This window comes from Nelumbo nucifera, chromosome 1 (genome assembly GCF_055504915.1).
Source record: "Nelumbo nucifera cultivar China Antique chromosome 1, China Antique-T2T, whole genome shotgun sequence".
NCBI lineage: Eukaryota > Viridiplantae > Streptophyta > Magnoliopsida > Proteales > Nelumbonaceae > Nelumbo > Nelumbo nucifera.
In genome coordinates this window covers 206,319,284-206,340,478 of record NC_142649.1, presented here as the reverse complement: position 1 = coordinate 206,340,478, position 21,195 = coordinate 206,319,284, and the positions used below count along the sequence as shown (strand labels likewise).

Here is a 21,195-nt window from a genome sequence, read left to right as displayed (position 1 = left end):
CCCATCATATAGGGGGATGAATCCTGAATTGATGTCAAATTCATGGGTTTATGGGGAGGGGGTAACTAATAGACTATGAGGGGCTGTCATTCATAATTCTGCATTGGGTTGCAGTGTACTTACCCTCCTCCCCCCCCCCCCGGAAAAAAGTCACCTGATAGGTACCAGTTCACCCCAAAGCCACTTTTTAACCAGAAAATAGTTGATTTGATCAGTGAATCACTGACCCAGGCACTCATATCGTTGATCCAGACAGCAGTTTAGGTCATCCCTTCAAACCAGACAGCCCAGACTGTTCGACCTGGGAATCAATCCCCAGAACGGTTCCTTATCCAATCCAATTTTAAAAACCTTGGGTTTGAGTTCAGAAAATCAATAAAAAATTCTCAGAGAAACAAACCATAAATTTCCTTTAATTTCAAACGCTAGTTTGATGTGATATTTTATTTCGTTTACATGTTCAAATTTTACACAGGAATCATGTAAAAACCAGATCAAACTGGATAACCAGACCGGTTGACTCAGGAACTGATCACGGCTCGGGGTCTGGTTTTGGACCCCCAAAACCATCTAACTGGGGTTTGGACTGGACAGTCGGATCATTTGACCCGGGAACCGGTGATCAAAGCGGATCCTTTCCAGTCCAGTTTTCAAAACCATGGCAGGAATTTCTTTTAAGGTTATTTCCTCGTCAAATATCATCAATTCATGCCCGTTTGAACATGATTTTGACACGATGCACCACAGAGAGAAAACAGGTCTCCATGTTTCGACAGACCATTCCATGAAACAGTTCCTACCTCGTTACAGTTTCTTACAAGAAGATTAAAGGCTGCCACATACAAAGACCAGGTACTATGGAACTGCAGGGCTATGAAATATGAATAAAGCACCGGGATAGCAGTTTCGTTGGATAAAATACATGGTAGAGTGGGCCTGGGGATTCATCACTGCGTAGAATGCTGCAAAAGTATCTTCTGGTTCGGCCCCACCATTAGAGAAAGTCCATAATATACTATATAATACATAAAGCATAGCCATGAAAAAATATACATCAGGAATTTAGCAGCCCGAGAGCCTTCAACGTGTGTCTTTGTTGCTGTTGCTGCTGATGTTCCTCTTGCTGTTGTTGAGCAGAAGAATCACACATGCCCCAACTGGATTTCAATTTGTTCATTCGTCCCTTTGCTTTCATCCTTGAAGAGCTGAGAGAACCTTCAACTGCAAAATTCAAGGAATTCACAAGTATAATATGATTTCCATTTTGATTCAAACTGGCAAGGCACCGAAAAAAGAAAGGATATAATAAAAGATATCTGGAACCCCACTATAATTTACAACTAAGAACGATGAGAAGAGAATAAAAAAACCATCACAATATGGAGGAAACATGCAACAATACCTTGCCATTCCCATACCACTTTTGACTCGCCCTTCACCAGTTTTGGGTACTGATCCAAACGTGAGTCTTCTTGCACCAACTCCTCAACCTACAACAAAGATATGAATTGATCACCAAGAATTCTTAAGTGAAAATATGAATATGTAAAAACCAGTTAAGTCATAGACTGTAGAAAATAACACCATATAGGCAAGTCTCTTAAGGTCATACAAGTTAAAAGGAGTGTAGTGTCGCAGACATTCAAGAGTGTGACAAGAAAAAAATTGTGAAGCAGGTTACTTCAAAGCAACAAAAATCAAATTCTCCAATTATGCAGAACAAAACTACATCTTAGAAGAAAGGAGGATTATAGCTTGCCAGTAGAGTCTCCTGCTGGTAGTAGCAGAGGCTTGGGTATGAATCCCACCTTCATCAGGGCAACAATGTCCACTCTATAGGATGCTAAATCCGTTCCATTGTATAGTATGTCCAATTCAAGGTGGATTTCCCACATTTTTCTCAAATATTGATGAAGCCATTTTCTTACTTTGCTTATCTTTTAACATATTTATCAAACAAATTATGGCATGAACCAAATCGACAAAAATTGATCCATCATTGTAAGAATTTTGAAATTGAACCATTCATAAAAGGCACTTTTTAGTGAAACAACACAATTGTCAGCCAAAGGGCCTCCACCGTAGAAAACTAAACAGAGAACTGTTTGACATATCAATGTAATAATGCTCAACTCAATGGAGCTCACAAGAATGAAGTATAGGGAAAAGAAAGGTCTAGGACGCAACAAATAGCTTCTACCATACAGAACAAGATGCAGTTTCAGAAGAGAAGTAAATGAAGAAAACAGCAAGAATGAATGGACCATGGTGAACTATGATCCCATAGACTATATATAAAAAGCAAAACCTCTTCAATTTTTTTTATCAGAAACAATAACTTTCATTAGAGATTAATTAAACTGAAATACAGAAGTCAACCCTTATTAGAAAAGGTTGATCCAATAAACATCAAACATTACAGCACTGCCAAGTAAAGTCTCTCCCTTACAGTCCCTTGTTTTGCTAGGGCGTCAGCAAAACCATTTGCTGATCTCCTTACCCACTTGAAACAAACACCCACCTCCCTTGTTATGCCAAGTATTTCCCTTATCAGCTGTCTATATTGCCAAATTCCCAGCTACCCTGACTGCATCCACCCAATTACCAATTTGGAGTCTCCTTCTATCTCAATCTTCTGTAGCCCCAATTGTTTGGCCAGTTCTACACCTTGATGTAGTGCCAAGATTTCCGCTCTTAAGGAATCTCCAACTCCAACTGGACCTGAATACGGAGCCATTGTCTTGCCTTCATTATCTTTGAAAAACACCTCCTATACCAGATGGGCCCAGATTACCTATAGAGCTTCCATCAAAGTTCAGTTTTACCCTTTGTTGTGCCGGTGGAGACCAAACTTCCTGTATCATAGCTTTGGAAGTAGTAGTAGTAGTAGTAAATGCCACAATACCCCAACTTCTATATATGTCTTCATCTGAGAAATCCTTAAAAAGATCATAGGATTTCAACCAATGGATAACCTTGGTAGTTACTCCTTCCACAACCTCTTCCTTGGATCTACAACTACCTTTGAAGATCCTATCGTTTCTTTCCTCCCACACTGACCACAATACAGTAGCTCTAGTGGCTCTCCACATAATCCTTCCACAAACCGTTGGTTGCCTGCAAAAAGCTGGATTAAAGAGCTTCACCATGCTCGAGGAGGGAGTCCATCTGCTGCCAAAGAGAGAAGAGAACCAAAACCAAATAAAGGACAAAAAGGGGCATGAGATTGGTAAATGTGAAATTGTCTCACCAAAACCCAAATAGAGACAACAAACATGGGGGGAGAGGCACATATTTGGCCTCTTTTTTCTGCAATAAATCCAAGGTGTTGATTTTTTGGAGTGCCACTTCCTAGCAAAAGGCCTGAATTTTTGGGGGTACAGGGCTACCCCACACCTCATTTGAAGGAAAGTTCTCTACAAGGTTAGAGGTCTGAAGCAAAATGTTATAGAAAGAAGAGCAATTGAAAAAACCAGAAGGGGAAGGTTTCCAAATTCTGCTATCTCTACAAGACTAATCAAGAAAGACTTCCCCTAACTGAATGATCAAATCATCAACCATCCCCATTTTAGAATCCTTTAGACCTCTTCTCAAGCCCAAATCCCAAGAGTTATCAACAAACACTGAAGAGATCACTTTTCTTTTGTTTTATACAAGGAGTAAATAGAAGGAAATCTATCTCTAAGGGAGTTTTCACCAACCCAAACATCTTCCCAAAACAAGACTTTATTTCCAGTGCAAACATCATATTTGGAATAAGGGAGCATAAGAGGCAAAATACCTTGAATAGCTTTCCAAGGAGAAAGTGAAAAGAATGGTGGGTAGGAAGTAACCCAAGGGTCAATTGGGAGGGTATGAAATTTCAATGGAAGCTGAAAGAGTTGAAAAGTAAAATCAAAGAATGGAATATTCTTCATTTTGGGAGGCTAGAGGAAAGAAAACAACAGTTGATTAATCAGATTGAGGAGTTAGATGCAAAAGAAGAACTAGGCTCGTTTGGGGAAGGGGACAAAGAGCTTAGGTGGGAGCTAAGGAAAAATTTGGAGGATGTGCTCTTCAAAGAAGAAATTAGCTGGAGGCAAAAGTCCAGACACAAGTGGGTAAAGGAAGGTGATAGGAACACAAAATTCTTTCATGCTATAGCCAATGGTAGGAGAAAGAAGAATCTTATCTCCAAGCTAGTGATTAATGGTGTAACATTAACCCAACAGAATGAGATTGAAGGGGTTTTTGTGGACCATTTCAAATCCATCTATAGAAGGCCTATGTCTAGCAGATTACAGATTGAGGGTTTGGAGTGGCCTAGACTCCCGAAAGAATCGAGGGTGTGGTTGGAAAGAAGTTTTGAATTGGAAGAAATAAGGGTAGCCATATTTTCTATGAATAGATCTAAAGCACCTGGTCCTGATAGCTTTACAATGGCTTTTTACCAAGACTGTTGGGAGATATTTAAGGAGGATATTCAAAGAGTGTTTTCTGAATTATTTGAAAGAGGGGTGATCAATCCAGGTCTAAACTCTACCTTCCTTGCTCTGATTCCAAAAAAGGGAGAAGCTTGTCACCCCAAAGAGTTCGGGCCCATTAGTTTGGTACACAGCCTTTATAAGATCATTGCTAAGATGTTATCTCGGAGGATTAGAGAGGTGCTGCCCTTAATAATTTCCCCGAATTAGGGTGCCTTTGTGAAGAATAGACAAATTGTTGATCAAATCCTAATTGCAAATGAGAGTGTGGAAGATTTCAAAAGAAGTGGGAAGAAAGGTTTGGTGTGCAAATTGGATCTCGAAAAGGCATACGACTTGGTGGATTGGTCATTCCTACTGAAAGTCTTAGTGTCTTTTGGATTTGGACAGAAGTGGTGCAAGTCGGTGAAAGGATGTATTAGGACTTGCCACTATTCCATTTTAGTGAATGGTAAGGTGGTAGATCACTTCCTAGCTACATTAGGCAAGGAGACCCCCTTTCTCCTTTCCTTTTTACCCTAATTGTTGAAGTCCTAGGAAAGCTCATTGAGAGGGCAGATTCTAGAAACTTGGTGAAAGGCTAGAGGGTAGGGAGGAATAGGGTTCCAGTAACACATCTACAATTTGCTGATGACACAATTCTTTTTTATGGTGGGGATGAGGTAAGTTGGGCTGGTAATTTAAAGCAAGTGATCAATGTGTTTGAACAGGTGACCAATCTTAAAGTGAATTTAGATAAAAGCTATGTGATTGGCATTAATTTGAGTGAAAGTGAGGTGGAGGATAGAGCCTGAATTTTGGGTTGTGAGATTGCTCAATGGCCGTTGATCTATTTGGGGCTGCCACTAGGGGATAACCAAGCAAAAAGAGTTTTTGGAATCCAGTGATTGATAGATTCACTAAGAGGTTAGCATCTTGGAAGAAAAATTACCTATCCATGGGAGGCAAGACAACTTTGATCAAGTCAACACTGACCAATCTGCCAGTTTACTTTCTGTCGGTGTTTAAAATGCCTAAGGGAATATGTGGGACTTTGGAAAAGTTAATGAGTGATTTCTTATGGGAACCAAGAGAGGAGAAAAGGGACCATAGAGTCAGGTGGGATATAGTTTACCAAAACCAAAAGTGATGGTGGGCTTCCTTTAGGTAATTTGCAGAAAAAGAACGAAGCTCTGTTGGGGAAATGGCTTTGGAGGTTGACTTTGGAGAGGGATAAATTGTAGGCTCAAGTTGTCTTAAGTATTCATGGGCAAGCGGCGGATGGCTGGGACTCGGGAGTATCAGCTAGGGATACGAGAGCTTCTCCTTGGAAATCCATTCATGCCATACTTCCTTCTTTCCTTCCTCTAATCAGGTATGACTTGTGCTCCGTTAACCTCGTGAAATTTTGGGATCATGTTTGGGTGGGAAGCACTCCGTTGAAAGAGCTATTCCCTTCTTTGTATTCTTCATCACGTTTTAAAAATGAGCCAATCTCCACTTTTTTGACCACTTCTAATTCAACTATTGACCGGAACTTGGGCTTTAGAAGGGCCCTTAGAGACTCTGAACTGAACCTTATTTCTGACCTGCTAAAAATCCTAGATGAGGTGGTTATTGACCCCTCTAGGAGGGATAGTAGGATTTGGGTCCCTTCTCCTTCGGGTGTCTTCTCTTGTTCCTCTTTCTTCAAAGAATTGGCTCATTCCCCACTTGTTTTTGGACTCCCATTTCTAGTTTTGGAAGTTTGGGGTAGACCAATCCCTCCCAGAATTAGTGCTTTTTGTTGGGAAGCTTTCCTTGAAAAGTGTAACACTTGCAACTTACTTCAAAGAAAAAGGCCTAATTGGTGTTTATCCCCACACTGGTGCATCCTTTGTAAGAAGAATGGTGAGACTTGTTATCACTTACTGGTTTCCTGCCCATTTGTTTCAGAGATCTGCTGTTGGTTTTTCTATCTTTTTGGTTGCAGGTGGACCCCCCCCCCTCAAATGTACAAAGCCTATTCCATTCAACTACTGTTAGGGGGCTGAAGAAGAGAGGGAAAATTCAGTGGAGATGTGTAAGAGCAGCTGTATGTTGGGCAGTTTGGGAGGAAAGGAATCAATGGACCTTGTTGAGTTGGTCCGGTTTGTTTTAATTTAGTTAGGAAGTTGTTGGGCTTTAGGCCCATTAGTTTATGTTTTTTTAAGTTGTGACTGTTCAGCTTTTAGTAGCTGCCCTACTAAGGGCATCCTTGTAATATCTCATCTTTTTAAGTATAAATATAATGAGAGGGGGGCGGCTAGGGTTAATTTTTTCACAATCCTGGTTGACTTCCTACTCTTTTCTTCTTCTCTACTACTGAAATCTTCATCTTCCCCCTCTTTCCTTCACAAGAAACTCGACTAAATCTGCAATTAGTGATCTCTACTTGGTATCAGAGCAGGCCGAAGGTTCCTTGAAGTTGTTCTCTCATGCAGCCCTAGATCGGCCGATTGCATGGTGATTTAAGAGGCTGATTGAAGCTCTCAGGTAAGCCCAATTTTTGGATTTTTTTTGGTGGATCTGTGTGCTCTATAGCTGGCCTAGGGTTTCTCATCAAAATCAGGAAAAACTGGAGAACGGGGAAGAGTCATGTTTCTGTTGGACTCTTCAATTTTGACCTAAGAAGTAGCGCCCTAATTTTTTAGGGTTCCTTGGAGTTTTTTGTAAGGGGGTGATTCAAGTCCTGCCTGATTTGGAGGCTTCTAGAGAGGGCGGCTACCTCTTCTCTCTCTTCTCCCGTCCCACAGAAAAGGAATCTTTTGTGGGAAGAAAGTCTACGACACCAAAAAGGTGTTGTTAGTTCCAAAAGGTGTTTTGTTTGATCTTGCTGCAAATTTCAGTTATTTTCTTTACATTTTTTGAGAAGCATGGAGGGCCACGGAGTTGAAAATAAGCCCGGGAGTGAAATAGGACCAGTGGGAGGAGGTGTTGGAGACCCTTTCGGGGATGGGACCATTACTACAGTTAGGGTATATCACTGGTGAAGAGGTGAAACCCGAAACTAACAACTCCCGGTGGGTACAGGAGAATTATATGGTGATGACTTGGTTGTGTAATTCCATGTTGCCACATATAAGTAAAAATTTTTTATGGGCAAATACAGCTAAGGAAATATCGGATCGGGTTGCAGAAACCTATTCACAGAGGGAGAATGTTGCTAGGGCTTATCAATTGAGAAATCAGATTATTGCTACAAGGCAGGGAGATAGATCTATTGCAGCCTATTTTTTCAGTCCTTAAAACCCTGTGGCAGGAGATTGACCATTTAGAGACATTTGCTTGGGAAACTACTAAGGATGCAGCTACCTATCAGAAACATCTAGAGAAGTATAGGGTGTTTGAATTCCTTGTTGGCCTTAATCTTGAGTATGATATTGCACGACAACACCTTCTTTCCAGGGACAGTGTTACTCTCTCCCAAGCATATGCCTTTGTGTCAGGGGAGGAGTGCAGGAGAGATGTGATGATGAAAAACCTTATTTCTGATCAGTCTGCCATGGTAAGTGTTGTGAAACCTAAACAAAGTGGCAGTGACATCAAGAAGGAAGATAAAAGAGATCTGATCTGTGACTACTGTAAGAAGCCTAAACATACAAGAGATACTTGTTGGAAGCTTCACCCACATCTTGTGCCGACTAGATTGAAAAATAAGAAGGGAAATGCGCACATGGCACTTACTGGTGACATTCCGGCCCCTCCTACTACAGCTGCTATGGAGTCTGTTGCAATTGCTGCAGTAAGGGCCAAACTTCAGAGGTATGGGCTACTTCTAAGCCAGCGGGATATAAACAGTTCCAGTTCAACCGCAAGCGGACAACAAGGTACAGGTGGCACTGGTGGAGTCCACTCTACTTACTTTGCTCACACAGGTAGTTCACACGTTACTGCAAATTATGCTTCCACTTCAGGTAAGGAGGGACCTCCTTGGATTATAGATTCTGGAGCCTCAGAGCACATGACCCAGAGCTCTACTATTTTTTCAACTTCCTATTGCTGGGAAGGGATCTGTCAAGATTAGTGATTCTACTTCTCTACCCTCTATCCTTCATGTTCCCAGATTGAGCACTAATTTGTTATCTGTTATTAGTTTGACTAAGAACCTGAACTGCTCAGTATTTTTTTCTCCTGGTCATTGTATTTTGCAGGATCTGGATTCAAAGAGGACGATTGGGAGTGGTTGTGAAGTAAATGGAATCTACCTCCTGGATGTACTTCCTTCTCATCAGAGTCATCATGTCAACATGAATAGTGAGTCAGGGTCAATGAGTCAAATTATGCTTTGGCATAATCGTTTGGGTCATTTACCGTTTTCATCTTTGAGTTTTTTGTTTCCAAAACTTTTTGAGTCTGTTAGTTTGTCAAGTCTAGAGTGTGAAAGTTGTCAACTTGGAAAGCATTGTAGACATTCATTTAAACCTAGTAATAAAAGATGTTCTTCTTTTGATGTTATTCATTCGGATGCGTGGGGCCCTTACCATGTTCCTTCCATGGGAGGCTATCACTATTTTCTCTTATTTGTGGATGATTTCTCACGATACTCTTGGATTTACTTGATGAGATCCCGCGATGAGGTACCATCCTTGGTGAGGCAATTTTATCATATGGTACTAACACAGTTTGGAACAAGAATAAAGGTGTTAAGATCTGACAATGCCAGGGAATATTTTGAAAGACATCTTGCCTCATATCTGTTAGAATATGGTGTTGTCCATCAGAGCAGTTGCCCCTACAGTCCATAGCAGAATGGTGTTGCAGAAAGGAAGAACAAACACATTGTTGAGACTGCAAGAGGCATGATGATCACATCTACAGTTCCAGTTCGGTTTTGGGGTGATGCAGTTCTCACAATAGTATATCTGATTAACAGGGTGCCCTCTCGTATATTTGGATTCAGCACCCCATTCAGTCTTCTTTTTCCTCAGGGGGAGATGTTTCATATTCCTCTCAGGGTGTTTGGGTGTGTCTACTTTGCACATACCCTTGGTCCTCACCGCTCGAAACTTGATCCCAAGGCAAAAAAGTGTCTTCCTTGGATATGCAGAGAATCAGAAAGGGTACTGCTGCTATGATCCAGTCTCTGGGAGCCGGTATGTTACCATGGATATCACCTTTTTTGAATCCTCGTACTTCTTCTCAAAGAATCCTTCTCAGGGGGAATGTTTTGGGGAAGCGAGTCAGCAATCTATTCCTCTCCCAGTTCCAGTCCCTGTGTCTACTCCAGTGCTTGACCACCACCCTGTGGCACCTACCTTGCCACCTCCTTTGCGTTTTGCTTCTCAACATTACTTATGATAGAGACTTCACAAGGAGGTTGATTCCACTACAACAAAACTCACATCACTTCCTATCGATTCCTTGGAGAGACGAGATTTGGCTACCATGGATTCAGGTATTCCTCTTGGTCCCGCTACTGTTTCAGTTCCCATTGATCCTACTAACTCTGTTACAGATAACCTTGATCTCCTTATTGCTCTCAAAAAAGGGAAGAGAAAGTGTATTGCTCATTGTATTTCACAGTACTTATCCTACAGTGGACTTTCTCTTTCCTACCGTGCTTTTCTCTCCTCTTTGGATTCAATGTCTATACCCAAGGGTGTTAGTGAGGCTCTCTCCAAACCTGGGTGGAAGACAGCTATGCAGAAAGAGATGGCAACTTTGATTAAGAATCAGACATGGGACATTGTGGATCTACCAGAAGGCAAGGAGACAGTTGGATGCAGATGGGTTTACACAGTAAAATATAAGGCAGATTGAAGTATAGAAAGGTACAAGGCAAGACTTGTTGCAAAAGGGTACACACAGACCTATGGCATTGATTACTTAGAGACCTTTGCGCCAGTTGTAAAGATGACCTTTGTTCGGATACTTCTTTCTCTTGTTGCCTCATACTCTTGGCCCTTGTTTCAACTTGATGTGAAGAATGCTTTCCTAAATGAGGATTTGCAAGAAGAAGTGTATATGGATCTTCCTACTGGTTTTTACAATGATATTGAAAAGGGAAAGGTATGTAGGCTTAAGAAGTCACTTTATGGCTTGAAACAGTCTCCCAGAGTATGGTTTGACAGATTCAGACAGGCCTTGATTGCTTTTGGCTACACTCAGACTCAATCCGATCACACCTTGTTTGTGAAGTGAAGGGGATCTTTGGTGTCAGTCCTAATTGTTTATGTGGATGATATTGTTGTCACCGGGAATGATCTGAGTGAGATTGAAGGTCTGAAAAAGAACCTACATAAAGAGTTTGAAATTAAGGATCTTGGAGAACTGAGATACTTCTTAGGCATTGAAGTTGCAAGATCAAAACATGGAATTCTTATCTCACAAAGGAAGTATGTATTGGATCTTCTTCAAGAGACAGGGAAGATTGGAACAAAGGCAATCAACACCTCTATTGATCAGAACCATAAAATCAATGCATCAGAAGGTGAACCAGTAAAGAACATTGGGAGATATCAGAGACTTGTAGGTCGGCTGCTATACTTGTGTATGACAAGACCAGACATCTCCTATGCAGTAAGTGTAGTAAGTCAATACATGCATGCTCCACGAGTCCAGCATTGGGAGGCAGTTGACAGGATTCTTGCTTATCTGAAGGGACACCCGGGCAGAGGCATATTGTTTATTGATCATGGACAGTTGAAACTAGAGGCTTATACAGATGCAGATTGGGTAGGATGCCTTAATGACAGGAGATCAACTTCAGGAGTGTGCACCCTAGTTGGGGGTAACCTTGTCTCATGGAAGAGTAAGAAACAAACAGTGGTGGCAAGATCAAGTGCTGAAACCGAATACAGGGCCATGGCACATAGAGTTTCAGAACTTCTTTGGATTTGTTCCCTGTTAGAAGAAATTGGTGTACAGGCAGAAGAACCTATGATGCTATACTGTGATAACCAGGCAGCAATTAACATTGCCCATAACCCAGTCCAGCATGACCGAACTAAGCACATTGAAGTAGATAGACATTTTATCAGAGAAAGGGTAACTTCTGGAGAAGTTTATCTTCCATACGTTGCTTCTGATCTGCAGCTCGCTAATGTTCTCACAAAAGGTGTTGCAAAGAACAAGCTGGAGCATGATCTACGCAAGTTGGGAATGTGTGACATTTACTCCCAACTTGAGGGGGAGTGTTGAGTTGGTCTGGTTTGTTTTTATTTAGTTAGGAAGTTGTTGGGCTTTAGGCCCATTAGTTTATGTTTTTTTAAGTTGTGACTGTTCAGCTTTTAGTAGCCGCCCTACTAAGGGCATCCTTGTAATATCTCATCTTTTTAAGTATAAATATAATGAGAGGGGGGCGGCTAGGGTTAATTTTTTTCACAATCCTGGTTGACTTCCTACTCTCTTCTTCTTCTCCTTTCTTCTCTACTGCTGAAATCTTCATCTTCCCCCTCTTTCCTTCACAAGAAACTCGACTAAATCTGCAATTAGTGATCTCTACTGACCTTTCATGGGAAAGAAAGAAATAAGGGTGTAATTATTGAATTAATTTGTATAAGGGTGGTTCATTGGGTTAAGACTTTGCAACTTTTTTAATACTATTCAGGAGGAGACATCATCAGGGAAGTGGAAAGAAGTGGCTTGGTCAGCTCCAAGGAAGGTTTCATCTAACCTAGTTTGGTCCCCTCGACCCTTCCAACTTCGGGGTTCACTAAACTAAACTTTGATGGTAGTAGCGAAGGAAATCCAGGCCCATCGGGTATATGGGGAGCTTTGAGGGATGGAGAAGGTCGAATTATTGCATTGCATTCTGGTTCTATTGGATGGGGGATTCTCTTAGAGCTGAAATATTGGTTGTTTTGGAAGGGTTAAAAAGAGTTCAAGAGTTAAATATCAGAAAACTGATATTCATCAATATATATATATATATATATATATCAGAAAACTGATAGTGGGAGGTGATTCTAAGTTGGCTATAAATTGGCTAATGAAGGATGATCCTAGTTTGTGGAAGTTTCTAAATGAGAAGAAGAAAGTTAGACAGCTCACTCAAAACATGGAAGTCAAGTTTCAATGGACTAAGAGGTGTGCCAATTCCTTGGCAGATTCATTGGCCAAACAAGGGGTGGGAAGAGTCAATTTTTTCTGAGCATTATTGTAATCTGAACTGTACTCTTGGGAGGGTTAAGAGTTTTTACCCCTCCTTTTGTATCTTTCTCTATTAATATCTATTAATAAAAGTCTTTGTTATCTATCAAAAAAACACTGAGAACACTGAGAGGCAAAATCTCTTCAATGCCAAATAAAAGAATATTTCCAAAGGAAATGCAAGATGATGGAAGGGAGAAGTTTTATGCAAAAATTCCAAGAAGAATTTTATATTTTTATTGTTTTATTGTTTTATTGTTTTATGGTTTTTGAATATTTTGGGTGTGCCAACTGACCTGCAAAAAGACACTTTACTATTTGAAACTGATTTAAACAATCCCTATTTCTTCCTTTAATAATTCAAAATTTCAAACCATAGATGATTTACTATCCTCTCCCCCATTGATAAAAGGTATTCTGTTCATGCATTTTTTGCATACTAGTAAAAGGGCATGTGTTGCACATGATTTTCTAACATGCAAACAAGCAGTAAATATTCAATTTTTAAAGTGAAGCAACTACCATGTACTATGTATCAAAAAGGAGGACCATACATCCTTCTTAATTGTCACTGGGACTCAACAGTTGGGACTATGTGAACCTATAATTTAACATTCTTTGAGATGCAATCTGAAAATGGAACTGTATAGCCTGCACATTCTAGAGAAAACATTTCATGGGAAAACAAATCGAACATTTCAAAAAAAAAAAGAGCAATGTTTCATGATAGTAAAGTGTATAATAGAAGTGGGTGCACTGTGCACCCAAATTGTTTATTTTTCTTTGCACAGTGATGACTGCACCCAAATTGTTTATTTTTCTTTGCACAGTGATGACTCACAGGAAGCAAAACTTTTGCTATCTTTTTTCAATCTCACCAAATCCATGGTGTCAATGTGTCATCAGACTCAAGACCAGACGTGAAAAAAAAGAATGATCAGTGGGTCATGGTTTTACCAGTTAACCAGGTGGGTTAGCTCATCAAGTAACCAGAACCCAGAAAGATCACTAGGTGACTAGGTCAACCATCAGATCTGGTCCAAGTCTGACACCAATGCACCACATAGAAGGATTACTACAGCTAGGAATTTTTCATATTTCAAACAACATTAGAGGCAGAATCTGAAGACAATTAACAGGAAACTGCAAGTTGGGTAACAATTGGAAAATGTTAGTTGTTAAGGTTGCAGTGGAAAGGGGTTCATTTGTCAAGTATGACTGATTCCTGAATAAAGGATAGTACCTTTTTCCATAACAAAGGGTCCTTCCGCTCCCTTGGTAACAGTAGATGATCTCGCAGCTGAGAAGCAACCACCCAAGGTTCACCTTCTCCATTCACATTCTTTGCCATTATTGCATTCTCTTCAAGTATGTCACAAACCTAATTGATAAAAAGAAGTATGTCACAAACCTATAAATTAGCAGTTTTTCACTTTCCTTTTTCTTATTTGGATTAGTTCAAAAGTAGGACAAGAATTTTCTCTGTTCGACATGGATAATAATATGCTTTTATTAATTCATAGACTCACGGCATTGGTTGTAAATGTACATTGTGGTCCCTACTCACTAGTTTCAAAAATATTGCCAACCAGAATTTAGAACTTGCTCAAGATGATTAAAAAGAGACATACTAAGGAAGCTGCTAAGCATTTATGGATTTTTTTATCAATACATTTATGAAATGTCTGGAAATGCTAGAATGAGGGCACACAAGCATTTCTTCCAGGAAATAGATAGATCATGCAGGATAAATAAAATATTGAGAAGTTATGAGAAAATGAAAACGCATAAACAGAAATTAGAAAGACATCTGTTACACCGCACTATAGAAGAAAGGGCATACAGACATCTTTTTTGGTAAATTATTAAAAAGGATTAAAGCAATTGTATTAAAAGTAAAGAAGATATGATGTACAAGACAGACATCAACATCAAATGTACGAATCCATCCCAAAGCTGTAAATTTTTATAGCTAAATATAAGCTTCAGTGGTAACAATTTGCTAGAGAAAAAAATAACAATAATACATAAGTTATATGGTTTTTATTTTTAACTTGTACATTTATCAAATAAATCAATTAAAAACTATTAACTACTATTTTCACTTATATCTTGGCAACAGCTTGTGCCAGAGACCAGGAGACCCATGGTGCCCCATAACTTATTGCATGCCCCTTATTTACAGGACTGAAGCCCAACATTCTAAGGGCCTCATTTTAGAGACTTAGGGAGCCAAAAAATAGATGGACACTAATATTCCAACTGTGTGGTTTTACTGCAAACATTTGGATGGTGGAGAAACTCTCTTAAGTTCTGGAATTAATTTGTAAGTCAGATAGTTAAATGACAACTGATCGGTATTGATAAAAAAAAACAACTGATCATTTAGGACCTATCTTAGGTCAGAACAATATGGTGGATCCACCGAACAAAATATATGTTGCTTGTTATGAGGTTCCCAGACTGAGTCCTTTACCCCAGACTGAAAAGTCTCTTCTGCTCATTATTTTTTCTAAAAAATCCAGTTTATAAGGGGTATTTAAGATTTAACTTCGAATCCCCAATGGGAACTCGTCTCCATTGGGGATTGGGGACGGTGTCATTTTTATCCTCGACAGGGGTCAAGGTTGGGGACAGGGATTTGTTTCAAAGTCGGGATCGGTGATGGGGAGAATGGTCCATGCCCCAAACCCGCCTCACTGACATCAAATAATGAAAACATAATTATTTATAAAATTTTATATTATATGATGTGTATTACATGAAAAAGAATTGTTGCATGGGCACACGTTGGCTGGGCTTGGTTTGGCTTTGGGTCTATGACACAAAAAATAGGATATGGTTTTCAACACATGGTTGTCTATTCCTTCATTTATATAACAATAAACAACTCTAGGGAACAAGTTATTGTCTCATACTTGAGTTGACTCATGTGTCAACTTGCGGATATATATAATATATTAATTTTTTATATAAAATATTTAATATATAATATATATCGTGGACTGAGTTGGGTTGGGTATTTGGGTCAAGCTGAGAATGATCACCCCTAATTCAACCTCTCCCAAGACCCCATATAGCTTGGACCAACATTGCACAATGACCCTTTGATGTAGGACAAGGTGGGAGGGTCCTAAAGTTCCAAATCTCATGGTGAACTTTATGAGTTGAATGAATGGCTTTGGGTGATTAAGGATGAAGAATAGAGATGGAGAAGCAAGTACATTGCTTGGTATACGCCAAAGAATGAGTAAGAGATTTAGAAAGAAAGAGAGGAACTCTTGCTATTAGAGTAAATATCAAAGAGAAGGACCATTTGGAAGAAGAAATATGGAAAAAAAAAAAAAGAGAAACACTCCTGAAAACGACCAGAATTCTATAAACTAGATTCTACTTCATCAAATTAATCCTCCTAGCAATTACTGTGACTTAACATAAGAACTTGGATGTCCCTCTTTAGACTCCGATTTGAACTCGAAACAACTTTGTCTAGGTGCTTTGGAACTAACACAAACTGATAGGTAACTCATAGAGACACTGAAAAAGGATTATAATTCCCGAAACAACTCCAATCCTACTAAAACTAGTAAAGAAACCCAAAAAAACTACTAAAAATGATAAACTGCGATTTTACTATAAAGAGTAGTTGCAGAAATTACCATAAATAGCAAGTCAAGATTACCATAGCTAGTAATTTTGTATTTACTAATAATAGTAAATCTTTAGAAGACTTAATATGGACAGTGTGGGAGGAAAGGAATTCGAGAATTCTTAAAGACAAGGCACGGAGCAAGGTAGACTTAATAGAAAACATTGTAGTTAGGGCCGCTTATTGTGTAAAGACATTGAAAAGTTTGAAGAGTTCACAACATATGATATTCTAAGGAGGTAGTCTTGGATAGCTTCATCATCAACAGCATGGCAAAGACCAATTCCTTATCACCCAAATTTCTGAAATTGGTGAAGGAATTGAAAAACTGATTTATTTTTCCATGGATTCTTTCCTCTTCCTTATCTGCACCACCCTTGTTCAAGAAACAAAAGTGCAGCACTCAATGAAGTTCCTTGTGATCCAGGGTGGGGACTGGGTACAGTTCTAGCCTCCGGATTATTGTTTCTTTCTTTTTTTTTTTTTTGCGGGAAGGATTTTCCCTTAGAATCAAATTGTGTTCCTATGCTTGGCAGCCCAAGATTTTCCTGTTGCACCAAGCAATGGCCCTAAATTAAAAATGTTATTCAGGAAATATCTAACTAAAAGCATTTTCTCTTTCAGCACACTGGCAAAAGCATAGATTGAATGCATGTATAAAATATAGTTAACTAAAGGGTTTTAGATGGAGAGTTGAGGAGAAGGGAGGAAGAAGAAACATTTTCTATCTACTTTATCAAATTTTCAACAAAACAAATCTAAATATAACCTTATATATCTAGTGCGAAAGCATCATAAATCTGTGGATCTCCCTAGTCCTGGGAAGAATTTGTATCAAGAACACAGGCAACAATCTGTAACTCCAACTCCAACTAGTCAGCAGTGGGCTGGTATGTACCTTTCATACATTCCAGAGATGGAATGTGCTTATGGTTCTATTATCTGATTACTTGTATTTTAACTATAATCCAATCAATTTATTGTAAAATCTCCAGTAGATACAACTTGCATATCCAAAAGTGACTGTGAGAAACTGTTTATATTTCAGTAAAAATAAATATTATTTTTTTGAGAGACTTGTAAAAATAAATATTATTTCTTTCACCAGTTCAAATAAAGTTTCAAACATGCTACTTATTTGGGAATGGCACTCAACATATTGAATTACGGTTAAAGCTATCTACAAAAAACTTCTTGTTTAAGGTTGGTAAGGAGTTGACAAGGCATTTTTCACACTAAGCCAGTAAGTCACATATTTAGATTTAGACTCTCCTGTCAATAACATTTCAGATAAAGACCCCAACCTTTATTTTAAATGTTAAAGAATTACAATAAAATCTTTCCAACAAAAAAAGACAGGTCAAGACCCCTAAGTTAGGATGTGAGCCATAACATATTTTCTAGTTGTGATTTCAACTAAATCTTATAACCAAGAAAAACATTGCATACTTAATCAGGTTTTCCCTCTAACAAGGATGCACTCCTGTGGCATTTCACAAAATTAGTTTGTGGATATATTATAAGGAAAAACTTCAAAACAAACTATCTATACCTGTTGGTAAAGCTGTTCTGCTCTGCTCGATAAATATCTACTCCTACGCACTCGCCTAAGTAACAACACCAATAAGGTTATGAAACCTACAAGCTGTAAAGCTTAATAATGTTAAGATGTTTATATGTAGACACACAATCACACAACAGAGGAAATTTCAGAAGCTTTATTGAAGTAGCATACCAATGTAGAAATGGGCAGTAAATACAAAGTGTTCTCCAAGATCCATTGCCGGATGTAACAGAGGAATGGTTTATAGCGCTCTGCCAGCCAGTCTGGACATTTTAGTTCTTTAACCCTATAGGCAGCAGAAAAAAAAGAGGAATGAAGTGACACAACCAGTAGAAGGATCAATAGTCTTTTAGTATTTTAAAGCAACAAAGATAAGAAAAGTATACCCATTGGAATCTCTCCTTGTTTCCAACAAGCTTTCAACAGCTTCTAGTGCCTTCTGTTTAGTATACACAAAAGAATCATTACTCAAGCCAAAATTTCTATTCAAACGATACCCATCAAGTTCTTTCCATAACCCCATCTCCTGAACCTGAAAGAATAAATTGTAGTTGAACTACAGATATCAATATTCACTAATATATATATATATATATATATATATATATATATATATATATACATACATACATACATATATGGATGAAATTCAAATGCTAGTTTCGAAAACAGACCCAAATTGTCCCTGTTCCATCACACAAAAACTGCACATATGCTTCACAAACACGTAGTTGTACCCATTCCGACTGCATTTGATAATATTGCAATTAATAGCTAGAAAAATGAAATAGAAAGATAAGTTCATTAAGTATTTTCTATTGTCACAAAGTAAAGCACTATGTCAGGAAAAAAAAATATGATTGCAAAAGGACGCACTAGTTTCTTGGCTGTTTGATTAATTTCTCCATCCTCTACACATAACCTTCCATGTTTTTTGTATCCATGAAAACATTCAAGCTTGCCTTCAAAACATTCTCCATTATTTGGACAAGGTTCACAGTCATCTGAAACAGGTTTCATTGGTTATGAAGGAAGACCATACAAGTTATATCATCACATCATAACCAAAAAAAAAAAAGAACTTACAAAGATCATGATAACTACAATTTGCTCAAATTTTAACTAGAATATCATCTTAAATGATAAAGAGAAAAACAGCCAAGAGGCCCATATGACAACAAGCAATACAATGAAGTTCAAATTGAGAAATCAACGAGTATATAACAAGTCTGACTATGATATCGAAAAGGTATCAAACCTAAAAAACTGATAACCAATCAACCAGTATCATTCAATTTGTAACCAATCAACTGATATTCATTGAAGTTCACATGGATTTGTGATTGGTTAAAGGTTTCCAGGTATCATACCATTTCAGTATAATAGAATTTGTCATATTTAACTGATAAAACATTGTTAATCAGAAGTAATGTACAGTTTGTAATTACATTTTGTATATTTCAGTTTTATATATGAAATAAGAGCCTGGATATTGTTGTAGACTTGTATACAATGACCACGAAAAAATATTGCTCTCCACAAAAAGGAGCTGCACACTTCTACTTTGGATTATAGGGAAATCACTGAAATCCCCTCAGTACGCAGTGTAAACATCTATGCAAATGTCATATATTGATTCCGTTGAAACAAGCAAAGAGTGTTTGTCGATCACATAAATAAGAAATCTACTTTCCCTTTTAAGATTAACTTCTCAACTAGCAAAGGAATATGAAGAATGCAAAACTGGGAAAAAATATCCATACGAGTTAGAATTTAAAAGAAAAAGAATGGTTCTTTACGGTCAGTTTGAAAAGAGTACAAATACATATAAAATAATACAAAATACAAGGTTTTGCACTCTACATATTTGTATTTGTACTCCTTCCAAACTGAGCATTATCAGATTTCAATTACTAGTCGCAGACTTACAAATAGAAAACACTGCCCACAAAAACCCATAGTACCAATACCAATTGATCCACAGTACTAACTATCAACTTTTAGTGTGCCAAGGCTGCAGCATATCAACCACGAAATCACGCTTCTAAGTTTCTAACCGAGCAGAAAAAAATTACCCTTGTAACTCTGAGTAGCTATGAACAACTGAATAACAACTATAAACATACCAAGTTAGAGCAACCGATCAATCAAAATCATTCATTTGTTTAAATAAATTATTCGAACATTATCTTCGGGAAGTTAAAATTATAAAAGAAAAGCCCCAAATGGGGAAGCCGTGTAATTTCTATATAAGGAAACAAAAACAAGGAACTCACCAGAAACTGAGTCTTCAGAAGCTCCACCGCTATCGCAAAAGGGTTTCGATTGACGATTGAGGACACTGACTGCGTAGTTACAACCAATGGCAACTGAGAGAGCAATAGAGACGACGGCGAGGAGCCTTAAAAACTCCTCTTTGGAAGGAAAAAGGTCTGGCGATGGTTCCGTCAAAAACCACGCCAATGAAGAAGACTCATGATTGGGGGTTTTGTGTAGTGATTTCCGTCGTTTTGGGGTGGAAGCCATTATTTCCGAACGAACTCTAATGCTCTTCGAACTCTGACGCCATGCGATTGAGAGTCTGAGACGCCCCTGGAGGCTTCAAAGGCCTTAAACCTTTTTCTTTTTTCTTTCTTGTTTTCCAGTACGTGACATTCGCAGAGAGATTGTTTGGCAACGATTGGCCGTTGCGTCTAAATAATTTCTCTCCCCTTATAAACCGACTGGCGATTCCGGATCTGCTGCATTGTTTATTTTCCTGCGTTTGCTTGTGGAGTTGTTGTGAGTCTTGTGACAGGTTTTCAGTTTCAGACAATCCGGATCTGCTCGTTAACGCTGGAATCTGGGTCGGTTGTCGGATCCAATGGAAATATGACATCTTTCATTCAAAATTTGTAACACTACAAATACATGAAAAAATAGGTTGATGGATTTTCCTTTTAACCAAGCGCTCTAGTGTTAGATGGATTTCTACAACGTGAATTGTTTTTATTGTTGTACTTTCAAAAATAAAACAAAGCTATTTTGTTTGAAAATTGAATACATTTAAAATGTTGGGCTGCATATGTGTGTTTTTGTTTTCAAAACTGAAACTAAAAATGTGTTGTTGAATATGGATTCAAAAAACATGTTTTCACCTGATTATTCAACATCATGTTTCATAAATCATATAATTTCAAAAACCTGTATTGTTTTTTTGAGCAAAATCATTTTGTTTTCCTATTTGGTAGAGATGCTTTGTGTATAACAAACATACTATGCAATGCTATGGGCAATCCGGTTAGAGTTTTAGCTAACATGGCGGAGGTTGCAAGTAGCAATTAGGACAATACACCAAGGTTGGTGAAGAATTTCTAGTCAAACCAAGTTGTCGTACAAAATGTAAAGCATGGAACAAACCAAAAGCTTTAGCTTTCGAAGGCAAATTA

General features: G+C 38.5%; 1 protein-coding gene across 1 annotated transcript; it reads right to left on the bottom strand.

Annotated features, from left to right (window-relative positions):
- Nucleotides 1–853: 853 nt before the first annotated feature.
- On the bottom strand, nt 854–20,540 carry LOC104610412 (Man1-Src1p-carboxy-terminal domain protein). The gene is made up of 9 exons (XM_010277026.3): nt 20,044–20,540; nt 18,644–18,771; nt 18,442–18,513; nt 18,154–18,299; nt 17,939–18,053; nt 17,756–17,848; nt 13,798–13,935; nt 1,403–1,490; nt 854–1,221 (listed from the first exon to the last, which is right to left on the bottom strand). The coding sequence occupies exons 1-9, from the start codon at nt 20,291–20,293 to the stop codon at nt 1,055–1,057; spliced, it is 1,197 nt and encodes a 398-aa protein (XP_010275328.1). The 5' UTR covers nt 20,294–20,540; the 3' UTR covers nt 854–1,054.
- Nucleotides 20,541–21,195: the final 655 nt, after the last annotated feature.